General features: G+C 38.3%; 1 protein-coding gene across 3 annotated transcripts in view; it reads right to left on the bottom strand.

Annotated features, from left to right (window-relative positions):
- STRN (striatin) overlaps positions 1 to 14,253 on the bottom strand; it is a 74,912-nt gene that overhangs the window by 9,930 nt on the left and 50,729 nt on the right. For 2 of the 3 annotated variants that reach the window (XM_019549735.1, XM_019549737.1), the window contains 6 exons: positions 12,746 to 12,921; positions 11,227 to 11,274; positions 10,231 to 10,352; positions 9,219 to 9,386; positions 7,681 to 7,821; positions 1,287 to 1,394 (listed from right to left, as the gene is read on the bottom strand). In XM_019549735.1, the coding sequence (XP_019405280.1) occupies positions 1,287 to 1,394; positions 7,681 to 7,821; positions 9,219 to 9,386; positions 10,231 to 10,352; positions 11,227 to 11,274; positions 12,746 to 12,921 (763 nt within the window). The remainder of the gene's footprint in view (positions 1 to 1,286; positions 1,395 to 7,680; positions 7,822 to 9,218; positions 9,387 to 10,230; positions 10,353 to 11,226; positions 11,275 to 12,745; positions 12,922 to 14,253) is intronic. The other variant, XM_019549736.1, reaches the window with a different exon arrangement.

Raw genomic sequence — 14,253 nt, 5'->3', positions numbered from 1 at the left:
TGAATTTGTTTATATAAAAAGTCATTTTATATTGCTGACCTTCCTAGGAGGTCAACAATACTGATGTCAAGAACTGTGTTAGCCCACTGTTGCAAAATACTACTTGCTGTAAGACAGCTTATGCTGTAGCCATACAGGATGTATATATTTCTACTTTCTAACAGATTCAGAGGCCAGTTACACAACAATAAGTCATGACAGGGTGTGTGTTTCAGGCAATCCATGTTGCCCCAAAACTCAGCCAGCTCTGCTACTGTATTGCCTTTATTGCTTATTGCTATTGCAGCAGCAACATCATATCTTTTCCTAAAGAACATGTTCTTCTATTAGAAAAATAACAGAAGTAATAAAAGAAAACAGGAAGAGTAGGGGGTAAAACACTAACTCTAATATCCAAATATACTTTATGAAACAGGTTTTGTTTTCCTCTTTTTGGCCAGCTTTGCTCCTCAGATCCCTCTTTCTCCCCCTACATGGGCACAGGTGATGGTTGTTTTACTGTAAAATCTGCAGTGGGCATACCAAATAGTTTGCAACTCAGCTCTTCAGCTATGGATTGTTGTGTAATGGCAGCCAGGCTCATGCAACTCTGCCATTCCACTAGACAGCACCTCATTAAAATTCTAGGTTATAATGTTTTAAATCATCACCATAAATATTGCACTCTATACATGTTATAATAAATCTCTATATAGTTCCCAGTTAAAATAAAAATCAGTGCAGTTGCTCTTGGAAAAAAAGATGGGTAGTTTCCCTTTGTCACAAACACTGCTGAAGAAATGCATCAAGTCAGAAGCAATATTAATGGTACTTCACAAGAGAGCTGTGCTTCCACTAACAGCCCAGCAGTACTAAAGAGGTGCCCAGACTGCCAGTCACTGCCTACAATGATTCAATGATGTGCAGCTAGAAGGTAGATAAAACAAGCAAGTGAACATTTTAGAGAAGTGTGAGGTAATGTTTCCCAAGAATGGAGCACCAGACTAACAGTGCCACAAATGAAATAGGGAGTTTCGGGGAGGGGGGGAGGGAAAATCACTATTGTTTGAGCCATTTAAAACCAAGAAGGTACAAAACAGCAGTTAAAAGTTTTCTAACACTTCCTCTGAATGTTCCAAGTGGATAGCCTATCTATGGGCTCCAAAAGTGAGACAGTCCTGTGGCAGAAGTCATTAAGTCCTTGATGCCTCCTCCAGAGAAGATGAAAGGCACCAGTTAGAATGAATTTTTGTTTAATCTTTGGTTTATGTAACCACTAGAGCTAGTAGCTGGAGAAAGATACACACCCGTATTGTTGTCATAGAATTTGATGTGCCGGTCTTCATGGGCAGTGATACTGATAGGAAGAGTTGGATGGCTGATGACTCTGTTTATCTGGCAGGAAGAATTAGCTGCTAATTTAAAAAAATGCATGGTAAACATATACAGGTCATTAACTCCTTTGAAATTCTACTAAAAAGTTTAGTTAGTTCTATGCAGAAGTTAAATCTCCCACTTCTATAAAGGGACAGCCTCTCAACTCATAATTACATTTGTATTAAGAATCATTTAGGATGAGAGAGGCAAGTACTTTGCAAGTTAGATATACACTGCCTTACATGAATACTTGCCCACATGTTCATTTATATATTGTATGGCCTATGCATGTAGATAAAGTGAAGCCCACGTTTTCAAAAATGGCTAGAGATTTGGATGCCAAAAACTTGAGACACCATCTTAGGAGATGCTTGTTTTCAGAAAGTTGAAAATCCATCCTCTGAAAAATTAAGGCAATATCCCACATTAAGAACCCTAAACCATTAATCCCTTTTGAAAATTTAGGCCACACACATATTCTATAATTAAGCAAGTGCACACACATGCTACTGTATGCAAGTTTTACAGGAACAGTTTTGAATAGCAGAATAACTTAAGAACAGGAAAGTCACGAGGTAAATTATGTTGATTATCCCAAATGTAAGGGAATAAAATGTTTGTACTGTAACACACATTAACAGGCACACTTGCCTGCCACACATTTTACCAAAACCCCCCCCAGAAGTGTTTTCAATATTTGAATTAATTTTTCTTCACATCTTTCTGCTTGTAAAACCATAGTTCCTTGGTAACGTAAGACAAATCATGCAGGCCTCAGGAAAATCAACATTATAGGTAGTAAGTTTTTAGAAACATATACAGTTATCCTATTCCATATATACTATAAATGTTCATGATCTTTTGACACATGGGGCTCAAATTCACTGGAGAAAAGGAATTTCTGACCTTCTAATAGTACTGCTTCCTCTTCTGACCATGGCAAATATTTAAAATATGTGAAACAAGTCTAGGATTAACTATTCTATATCTTGCCCCTTATAATACTATTAACTGAGATGCAGAAAAAACATTATTTGGCAGTGGGGCGCTTTTTGGGGGGTTTTTTTAAGTGATTAAAAATGGAAGATATTTGGAAACACACTTTGTCAAAAGTAGTTTTAGGAAGGATAAATCAATAAGCAAAGTGTAGGCAGATGACATTTAAAACATTTCATAGTCTACTGAAACTCACTCAACACTGAGATGAAATATGGCAGCAACGCGACTATGCTATGCTAGGCTACATAGGCCTCCAGTGGTAACCTTGCTACTTCTGGTGAAGCACAGAGAGTTATACCCAATAGGTCAGGAGCCCAGTTTTGCATCCTCTGGTAAACTAGAATTCTGGAATTGTGGTGCAAATTACACGGTTTTACATATCAAATCTAAATGTAACCTATGACTTGTTCCATGATATCAAAATTTTAATATAAAAAAAAAAAAAGCACTGAGTTTATACAGTGAAGTTCTACCATACTCCACTATAATTTCTCTGGGTACAATAGGTTAATAAATATCTGAAGGGTGATAATAAGAGACAGATATAGACTTTCTGTGGTTGAAAGAGACAGGACTAAGAGCAATGACCTCAAACTGCAGCAGCGGAAATTTAGGTTGGAGTTTAAAAAGAACTTCTAACCATGTGGGTGGTTACCTAGAGAAACTGTGGAATCTCCATCCTTGTCAATTTTGAAGAGCAGGTTAGACAGTTGCTTGGCTGCAATTGTCTTAGTCGGGGGATCATCCTCTCTGAGTATGGGGTTAGACTAGATGAGCTCATGAGTTCCCTTCCAGCCCTACTTTCCTACAACTGTAGGAAGAACAGTCTGAATACCATTTTGACAAAATCCTCCAATGGAAAAAAAAAAAGCAATACTTTCTATTTACAAATCAGATTTTTTTCTAATCCTTATGGAAATAAATGCTAATTATACTGACTTTTCATACTGTGGTGCTGACTTGAGTGAAATGCCCTAAGCAACACTGGTCACTATCTTAAAAAACAGTGCAAAGTAGGGCAGATTCAGAAAAAAGGCAACATGAATGAGGGAAGACATGGATAATTCTCATATGCAGACAAATTAAAGCTACCAGGATTGTTTACAATAAAAAAAAGAAGTGACGTAGTAGAGACAAAGTTATATATATGTTTTTGGTTGTTTTTGTTTTTTAAAGCAACGTCCTTTGAGCAGATGTGGTATCTTTTATTAGACCAACTGAATAGTTGCAAAAAAGTTCTTAACAAGCTTTTGGGCACAGTTGGCCCTCTTCAGGAATAGGGAGTCTCTGCTGTTCTGTGACTAGCTAAGTGTGGCAGGATGACAGTGAAATTGGAAATAGGTAGAAATTACAAAGAAAAAAGGTAAAGCGGGGGGGAGAGAACGGGGGGGAAGGCTACAGGGGGACATTACAGTGATAGAATACAAGGTAGAAAAGAGGGTGTCAGTGAAAAAGGAAACAGCTGGAGATCAGGAAACAGGAATGAGAGGAGCTCAAAGTGTATGAGGATGTAGTGAAAATATAAATAGGTAGGAAGGAGAAAAAAGGTAAAAAAAGACAAAGAGGGTAGATTAGGGCTTCTGCTCTCTTTCTTTCTCTCCTCAAACTACTCATAACAGGGAAGTAAGGAAACATTTGATGAAACAAAAAAGTGACGAATTCAAAAATAAATAAAAGGAAATAACTGTTCACAGAGTATGCAGTAAGTCTGTGAAAACAAGAAAGTAGCGAAGGGGAGGAATAAAGGTCACTGGGCATATATGCTCCTATGAAAAATATCCAAAACTGTTTTAATAAACAACAGGCAGGCAAGGTTCTTTGGGTAGATGCAATATCTTTTTTTTGACCAACTTTTCAGCTTTTTCCAACTACTCAGTTGGTCTAATAAAAGATATCACATTTACCCAAAGAACCTTGCCTGCCTATGCCCTTAGACCAACACAGCTACAACCAAAAACCCTTATTAACAATAAATTTTGGGGAAATATATTAAATATTATGCTTCAATATTCAAACCAAGTCTCCAGTTACTAGAAGTAATCTGCCAACTCCAAAATTCTTACAACTTCCTGAGACTGATCACTGTTAGAGACTGGATACTTAATTAGGTAGATGAGCTTCTTTCCACATGTTCAGTGTTATGTCCATATAGCAAAATAAATCCAAAAAATAAACCCAACCAACCACAGGAAGTCTGCATAAAAGTGAAACAAGCCTATAAGATTATAATAGAGAATCTTATAACTCATTTTAATATAGTAACTGTATCTTTTCCCCAGGTTAGTAGACTAGTAAAAATAAAGATTAGAGATTTCATTTGAAATTGCACGACTTGGAGTGACTTAAACGTCAGAAGAAAAGCAACAAGGGAACTGGCTAGTCCTCTTCAACATTCACATACAATTGTGAGAAGGGGAATTGCAAGGACCAGAAATCCTAGTATAATCACAGAAGTATGATGCCATTTGGTAGAACACACTTGGTAGGGTGGTTCCTATGACTGCAATACCATCATGGACAGTTACAGCTTGTTCAGGAGGGATAGGCAGAGGAAAGGAGGGAGTGGTTGCTTTTATATAGGAGACAAACACTTGTTCTGAAGTACAGCAAAAAATGGGAGGTAAGTCTCCTGAAATCTATGGGTAAAGTAAGAGGTGAGAATAGCAAGGGTGATGTCATGGTAGGGGTCTGCTATAAACCACCCAACAAGAGGAAGGTTTTTTTTCAGTTAATATTTTAAAGACACAAACTGCAGGACCTGATGCTAATGGGGGATTTTAATTACTCTGACGTTTGCTAGGAGGGCAACAAAGCAGCATACATGCAGTCTAGCAAGTTTAGTTAAGGAGTGTGTCAGAAAACTTTTTGGTATTGATGGAGAAGTCAACTAAGGAGGGGTGGGGAGGGAGCTCTTCTCAATCTGCTGCTCACAAATAGGGAGGAACTGACTGAGAATCTGAAGGTATAAGACAAGGTAGGTGACAGTGACTACCAAGTGACAGATTTCAGTATGGTAAGCTAAGGAAGGCAGGAGAGCAGCAAAATAAGATGACCAGATTCCAGAAAAGGCAGACTTTAACAGACTTGGGAAACTGGCAGGTAGGAACCTCTGAGTGTCAAGTGAAACAGGAAAAGGAGTCCAAGAGAACTGCTCTTAAAGGATGCAAAAGCAAGCTATCAATACAAAGAACAGGAAGTGCAGCAAGGGACTGGCTTGGCTAAACAGGAAATTTCAGTGAGTTAAAACTTAAAAAAGAACTTTACTGAAAAGCAGAAACTTGACCAGACTACAAGGGATGAATAGAAGCAGAGGCATAACTCGGCAATTTTGCACCCTGGGTGGTGTGCCAAATGGGACAGTGAATTAGGCTGCCAATTGGTGAAACAGCAGCAGAAGTGCTATTTTTTGCACCCCCGCTAAATTTGCACCAAGGCTGGTGCCCCAGTCACTCCTCCTGCTTAGTTACACCACTGAATAAGAGCATGCAAGAAGGTCAGGAAGGGCAAGGCACAAAATGAAATTTGGGTAGTAAGGAATGTAAAAGACTACCAAAAAAGAAATCATTCTACAAGTATATTAGAAGTAACAAAAATCAAGGAAAGTGCTAGGAATACCCCTTCCTGGATGAAAAGGGCACTCTAATCATGAATGCTGTAGAAAAGGTTCTTCTCCATATCATTTAATGCATTTTTTAATTCAGTCTTAACAAATAAGGTCACCTATCAGATGACTAAACATAGGGGGAAGCAAGAATAGGAGAGGGGATCATCAGCATAGGATAGGGAAAAAACAAGTTAGAAAATGCATAGACGCTGGATGTTTAAGTCAGCAGAAGCAAACAAAATTTGCTGATGTTTTCGCAGAGCCACAGGCTATTCTCTTTGAGAACTCATGGAAGTCAGGTGAGACCCTGGGCAAGTGTATACATAACTTTTTCTTTTTTTCTTTTTTTTTTCTTTTTTTTTTTTTTAAGAAAAAAAGGGGGTGGGAGGAAGAACCAGGAAATTACAGACCAGTCACTCTAACCTCAATACTTGCAAAGATTATGGAGCACGTCATTAAAGAATCTATTTCTAAGCACCTGGAGGATAACAAGGCAACCAAGCTTTTTGCAAGGTTTTTAACATTTTCTCTCAGGACACTAATTAACAAGCTAAGAAAATACAGTCTAGATGCAAATACTGTGAGGTGGATACAAAACTGGTTGGATCATCATGCTCACGTAGTTATCAATAGCTCAAAGTTGAGAGTAGGTGTCCAGTAGGATTGTAGAGTTCTGTCCTAGCTTTGGTATTGTCAGATATCTTCATTAATGATTTGGGGAATGGGACTGCAGTTAGCAAATTTGCAGATAACAGTAAGATGGATGAAGATGCAGACTCTTTGGAGAATAGGTCACGATTCAAAAAGTATGTTGATAAACTGGAGCAAAATTAAATGAATGAAATTCAATAAGGACTGAATTTCACAAGAAATGCAAAGAGACATACGAAGAGGAGCAGAGCAGAGTCCTGTATTTAGAACAGAGCAATCAAATGTAGTCTGGGAAACTACAGGGCTGGCTGCAGCTCTGCTGAAAAGGAACTGGAGGTTGTAAGGGACCTCAATCTGAATATGACTCAGCAGTGTGCTATTGTTACAAAAAACCCAACAGAAGCATCACCTGCAAGTCAAAGGAAGTGGCTCTTCCACTCCATTCAGTACCTGGTAAGGCATCACTTGGAGTACTGTACTGAAAAAGGGAGCTCTGGGGCAAAAAGGAGCTCTGCCAACCTGCAAGGGAAAATGTGGGGTTTCCCACATTTTTCTCCTTTAAATGAGAATCCATTTTTAAAGTTGGTTGATCCATTTAAGTTTCTTTGTGACTCTTTCATATATTCTTGGGACCTACTTTTGGGTAGCAAAACACCAGTTTAGACAGAGCTGATCCCAGTCTTGAGCATGGGCCTAGACAAAATATCCATGAGGAAAAACTCCCATTCTATTTTTCTGAGATTTGGGTTTTATTATGGATTTTCCTCATCTGAATCCTTTGTATTAAATATTTACTATCATTACAATCCTCTAAAAGTTGTCCAATAAAGTTAGTTATCAAAAATTCTAAAGATGCAGTTCTTCTCCCCAAAGAGAGGCAAGTGATTCATTCTGCTGTTGCTGAAGCCCTGCAGGAAGGAAGTCCAGCGGATTAAAAATAAGTTATTATTGTTTCTGAAATTCAACAAGTGCATTTCCCTTCTATAACCCAACATGATATATCTGCCTATTTGGTAAATTCAGTATCATCCCCTCTTTGGAGAAAGCTTCTATTCCTTTTGGATACATACTGGTATCTATGCTGGATTCCAATGTCAGAATTTGTTGTCGTGTCTCCATATTAAAAATGCTAGTGTGTCCACTGTTAAATGATGCTACCATGAGGCTTGGGTCACTGCTTACAAGGTCCACTGATGAAGGGATTCCCATTTCTAGAGACAAGAATAATGTCATAACTAGATTATTACACAATGGCAAAGGCAAAAAAAATAGCTTACAATTTAGCTTAAAAATGTTCATTAATATGAAAAAAAGAGTTCCTAATGCGGTCCAAAAATACACACTTTTCACTATTATTTGAAAAGTAACTGGAAACCTGGCAGGCTTCTGTATTTATCATCATCATCATATCATTATCTGAATTTGGTCACCCCATTAGTATTCAATTGGTTTATACAGGGTTTTTATTATATTGAGAGAGACTAAGGTGCCAAAATCCAAGCCTACTGTCCAACTTGGTCACTCACCTTATTTGGCAGATCTATGGCCTCATAAAACATTCTTTGCTAAGATACGCTTAACTGGATTTTAGCTGGGGTGGATCTATTTGTAGTCTGAAGTCCATTCAATAAGGAAGGAAATCATTTCTTGAATGGAGCTTTAATTGCCAGATCAGGGAGTTCTCAGTCTGCAGGATATGCAGGGAACATTCCCCAGCCACCCAACTCCTCCTGGTCTCACAAGTCATCTGCTCCCCACATGCCTTATCCAGACTGGCCTGGGAAGTGTTTCTCCTGCCACTCACTCCTCCTAACCTGGAAGGAGTGTAGCTGTGGGGAAATGTACAGGCTTGCACAACACTCTCATGCCAGCAAGATATTACTCATTGAGCAAAGACCTCTCCCCCAAACCAGGTGCATTTCCTATGGAAAAAACTGAATGAATGCTGGTATGCTCTAGTTCCCATCTGAAGAGCAGTAATTCCCCTGGTAGAAACAAATAAATGCCTGTACATGGCCTGTTTAGCATGAGTAAAGTTCCCCTTTCTCTAAGTAGTGGCTCCTATTTTCTCCCATTCCTCCAAGCCTGACAATGAAAAATGTAGTTATTTAAGTCCAAACTACTAACTTGCATGTTATTAAATTTTCAGTAATTCAATTACAAAAGCTTTCAGACTAGTATATGCCATGATCAGTAAAACAACATATACTAAAGCAAATAGCCTGCTTTATTCCACATGCCTGAATATAGAAATCATGACAATCTAAAGTTTCAATTTTAGGGGTATACTTAGATCTTTATTAAAGCATTTAGGTGAGTGGCCTGCATTTCAGAGATGCTGAAAATACAGGATTCTTATGGATTTCAATGGCTTCTGGAAGTATTTTTTTAATCCTTGGCCCTATTCTACTAATGCTTTTTCCTGAAAAGTAGAAATCTATTGGGACTGGAAGCTCTAGCTGAGGAATGACCCACATTTTTCTGCATGAAAAATATTCACAGTAATAAACCTATGAAAATAGAATAGAAACACTTTTATTTAAGAAGAGAAATTAGGACAGCTTGAACAGTGATACCATAAGCTTTAAAACAGGAAATTATTCTGTACCTTGATTATCATTGAATATATTAAGAGCTGGAGCAATTTCTGCAGCTTTCCATAAACGTATGGTGCCATCTGCTGAACAGGACAGCAAACGCTGGTGCGCTCCACTATAAACCAACCCCCATACTGCATCTGTGTGGCCTACAAAAGCACCTCTTAGAACGGAAGGATCTGTGAACAAAATGTCATACGAAACAAGTTTCAAAATAAAAGAAATCAAAGTAAGTTACACATTAGTACACATACAAAATATTAACACCACAGGCCCTGGCTGGGTCTATCACTGGAAGAGTCTCCCTTTTTGTAGTATACTAGTGTCCAGACTTCACCAGGGCATCTTATATTCAATTTCCAATTTTCTAATGGAAAATGAATTTGCAGTTATGCTTCAGAAGGGGGCAACTGAAATATTAAAGAAAACAGTTAAAACATGAGCTTTGATTAAAAAAAACTTTCAAACTATCCCATATAACATCAGAATGTTACAAAAGTTGCTTAAAAATGCAAAATCACCCAGATATCAGGAAACAATGAAACTTTGTCACATATAGGTGCAGCACAAACAGCCTCTTGCATCTGTTCATATTAAAATTAAAGCACAGTTAAGTAGCTGAAAGCACAACAACTAAAATATACATTTCAGGGGATAGTAAATATTCTTGATTTGGGCATTTACAGCAACTTGCACATAGTGCTGACAGCTCTCTCACTGTAGGGTCCATTTTTTTTTAATTTATTGCAGTCTCATAAAACTGTCAGAGAGATAGGGAAGGTTAGAATACAACAGGCCTAGTATGTTTCTCACTATAAATATGTTCACAAATGTTATGATAAAACCCGTTTTGTTAAAACAGGCAAGTTTCACTCTTTTTGTTGAGTATTAAAGCAGCAGTTTGCTTAGTGTCTGAAACCAACATTTGCCTTTTTATTTCCAACAAAGCATTGCTATGTAAAAAAAAACTGACAATGCCACTGACACAAGAAATTTCAGGTTTTTGCTTGACAAAAAACATACCATAAGAATCATAAGGATCAATATTTGGGTTTGTTGTATTCCAGCCATGGATGAGACCATCAGTTCCTCCACTATAACACTGCTCCCCATTATTACTCATGACCACACAGAGCACTGGACCACTGGAAGAAAGTCCACAGAAGCAAGTTATCAGTTACAACTATTTACACAATAATATCATAGGGACCACAGGCTAGGGTAACTATATTTTTGAATATATAGGATAGCTTTCATGAAAATAATGTAAATGGATTTTATATTTTAGTTCTCTGCAGACAGCTTCATCAAGTTAAATCAGTCCTGTGGCTGCTGCAACCATTGGGGCACCTTAGATGCAGTACATCATTGGTGATTCTTTAAGCAAAGTGACCTGGTGCTGCCCATCTCTCCAGGTGTGGATGGCTACTGGCTCACAGGGAGCTCATCCACTTTTGACAGGTCTTGTTTTTAGTCCTGTTGGGTGACCACACACCCTCTTCACGCAGCCCAGCTCAGGTGGGAGCACTGGTTTAGTTGATGACAACCTGACCATGTATCAGGCTGTACTGGTTTACATGGTACCAGACAGCAGACCAAGTGAGGTCTGGTTTGACAGGGACAGCATCATACTGTAAACTAATTCAAGTACAAATCCTGTGCTGCAGCAATGAGCAAAACTAGATTTACACCATGGGCATGTAAGGTTTTTCTCTTTAAAACTGTAGCTTTAACAAGCCCCAACTAGAATAAGAATAGCCAGACTAGATACAAGCACACAGAAGCATTTAAAAATAGATAATGTGGAAGCTATATTAACACATGGAATGAGTAGCCAATTTTTTATTGTTATAGAAATATAAAAAGAGTGTGTGTATGTATATGTAAAAAATATATATATACAAATATAAAAAACTGGCTAGTCATTCCACGTATTCCATATATACAAATCAATTCTTGAACAACTCTGAACAGTGTTTTATTTCTCAGAATTAAACAATGATTTTGTCAAATACTTACTTATGTGCTCTGAATGTATATATAGGTTCTACATCAAGTGAAGCGCTCCTGAAAAAGAAAAAAGGAAGAAAAATAATCACAGAAGAGTCTGACAATCATCTGATTATATACAAATGTTCCTAGAAATACATGAAACAAGGTGCCAAAACAACTTTAAATTTCTTGCAAATTCCTATGGAAAATTTTCCTCAACTCTGGTGATAGTTTTTCTTTGAGATTCAATACTAGAAACGTTAGATTGTAAGAAGCCCCCAAATGGAAGATGACTAGTCATGAGCAACCTCACAACAATAAAACTAGTTGGTGCACAAAAGGTGGGGGGGAAAGCTTTCAAAGAACTACAGACTTTTTTTATACCACATTATTTCCCAGCATAACAAAGTGGGAGGTAATTATACCCCTAACTCTGAGATTAGTTATACCAAAGCCCCAGGTGAATTTATAGCAGTCCAAGAATTGTTCCAGATTCCATCATCTGGTTACTCTCCCTATGAACCCTCTCCACTGAAGACTGGAGGAGTACAGCATACCCCATCTGGATGAGTGGCATGCAACCAGTTGGAAGGGCAGATCTGGTCATGGACTCCCCAACTGTGCCAGCATGCCCAATTCAATGGCCAGTCCAGCTGGATGCTGCGTGCAGTACAGATCCCAAAGTGGCTGGAATGGGCGCTACATGTGATGCAGTCCAGCTAGAGCAGCAGCCACCATGCATGTGGTAGCCACCCTGGCCAGATGACACTGCAGATGGCACCCACCCAAGGAGTTCTGGGACTGTCTTGCACATGGGACCTACTCCAGCCAGTCCAGAACTTGCACTGCATGAAGAGCCTGCAAATGCCAGGTGCAGTGCAGGTCCAGGACTGGCTGGAGCAGGCGCTGCATGCGCAACAGTCCTGGAGCCCCTGGTTTGGCTCACAAGCTATGTATTGGACAAGTGCTCTAGGGACAGAGAGAGCGAGAGCGAGAGCGAGAGCGGTGTTGTTCCTGGCTATGGTAGCTGCATCTCTCACTGGAAATTCCCAACAGGAAAGACCCATTTAGTCCTAGCAGCACATCAGGAGCAGTGCACCAGACAGTTTGACATCACATACACCTCTGTTTTTATTTATATATGCAGAGACATGTGTATATGCATAAAAGGGTCACCTTTATAATACTTGTCTAGGATATTAGTACAGCATCTATATGGAATCAAAGTACTCAGATTTGCTATAGTAAAGAGTAAATTTTAGTAAAAATTGTATTTCATAGTAGAGTAAATATGGGAATCAGAGGATTTTCAAAAAGAAAAACAAAAAGAGATTAATGATCTCATATAGCTCCCACATGGTCCATATTTTTTCCATACAACAGAATACTCCCCACATACTGAAATCAAAGGAAGGACTTCCACTGACTGATTCCAATGACTTGTATCAAGTTCCCAATGCCCTCCCATTTTTGTTCCCTCTCTAAATGCTTATTTAGGTTGTTTTAATAAATAAGAAGCAGGAAAATACATTTTTTAAAGTCATACTTTTTTGCTGGAGCTGTTTTTTGCAAATTCCACATTTTTAATGTATGGTCCTCAGATGCTGTTATTAAAACTGGTTCAACTGGATGGAAAGCCAGGCCTCGTATCCCATCAAAATGGCTTCTCAATGTGAACTTGGGGTTCCAAGTCTTCCTCAACGCATCCTTATTATTTGCTATCTATTGTAAAGAAAAAACCCAAACTTTTCATTAATTTGGGAAAAAAACAACAAAAGAGAAGTCAAAGCTTTAACCTGTTGCTTATAGAATACAACTTAATACAGCAAGTCCTTTAACAGTTCTTTATTTACCATAAATGCAGCAACCCTAACATAATTATGTAGCTAGTATTAAAAAGGTAAATGTATAGGATATCCTTCTACCTCATCTTTTTATTTAAAAAGGGCAGCTGTACTTTATAAGCAGAACTAAGTATGTTCTTAAATAACAAGAACAGATGACTTTCAACAATGAAAAGTAAGAGCCTCCTATAAAAAGCAATCACCCCATAATACCATGCCCCTGCACCTATGCAAAGTTTTCTGTGAGGTCACGTGTATACCAGTAATTCAAAGGTCTTCAAGGCAAGTAACCTGGGCTAGGATAGTTTAGATAGAAGTGATCCTGCTTTGAGCAGGAGTTAACTTTACATGGTCATATGGTCCCCCCCTTCTAGCCGTATTTTTCTATGACTATTAAGCATTTTGTTAACAAAGTCTTATGGTACTAATGCCCAAATAAAATACAAATTAAACTGGGAAGAAAGATGCTTCTTTCAAATTTCAGTCACATGCATTTGTACATTTCAGCAAACTCTGGATCATGTAGGTGGTCAGTCTCCTTATTCTAGCGGAGGATTAAGTTCCCCTAGATGGAAATGTCAATTTGTCACAAATTCATTGAGATCTTGAGAGGGGGGAAGGCGGTAGAAGAGGAGAAAAGAGAAGAAGGAGAGAGAAGAGGTGAAAAGGGAGACGATGACACGCAAACAAAGAAATGGAAATAGCTCTACAGTGTTTTCTTCCCAGAAGGAACTGGTTTTCACAGCTCAGTGAACAATACCAAGGACCTGAAGTTAGGTGCCATAAGGCCTACTTGCCTCCTGCACCTCTACAGGAGTTGGGCTCAGTTAAGTCTCAATTTCTTGATCAAAAGACTGTTTATGGCAGCTACAGCTACATAGGGTAACTTTTATAAAATTCTCTGAAACACACAGAATAAGAGATGAAAGAAAAGAAAATATAGGCACAACGTGAGAAGGACAACAAATACCTTGGAGAAGCACCTCAAAGCAAACAATTGTTTGCGTTAATTTCTATTTTTTTAAATTCATACATCAATATTTTTAAATTTCTTCCAAAAATAACTGACCAGAACAAAAGAAAAGATACTGAAACTATAAAAGCACCTCAAAGAACTAGGTGCCTCCGCTCTAAGGAAAAAAAAAAAAAACATGGAGAAAAGTGGAAATGCACCTAAGAGCTAGCAACTGCCACCTCAAACGAAATATGA

This window comes from Crocodylus porosus, unplaced genomic scaffold (assembly GCF_001723895.1).
Source record: "Crocodylus porosus isolate Cpor-Errol unplaced genomic scaffold, CroPor_comp1, whole genome shotgun sequence".
In the NCBI taxonomy this organism is placed as follows: Eukaryota; Metazoa; Chordata; order Crocodylia; family Crocodylidae; genus Crocodylus; species Crocodylus porosus.
This window is presented reverse-complemented; position numbering and strand designations above follow the sequence as displayed.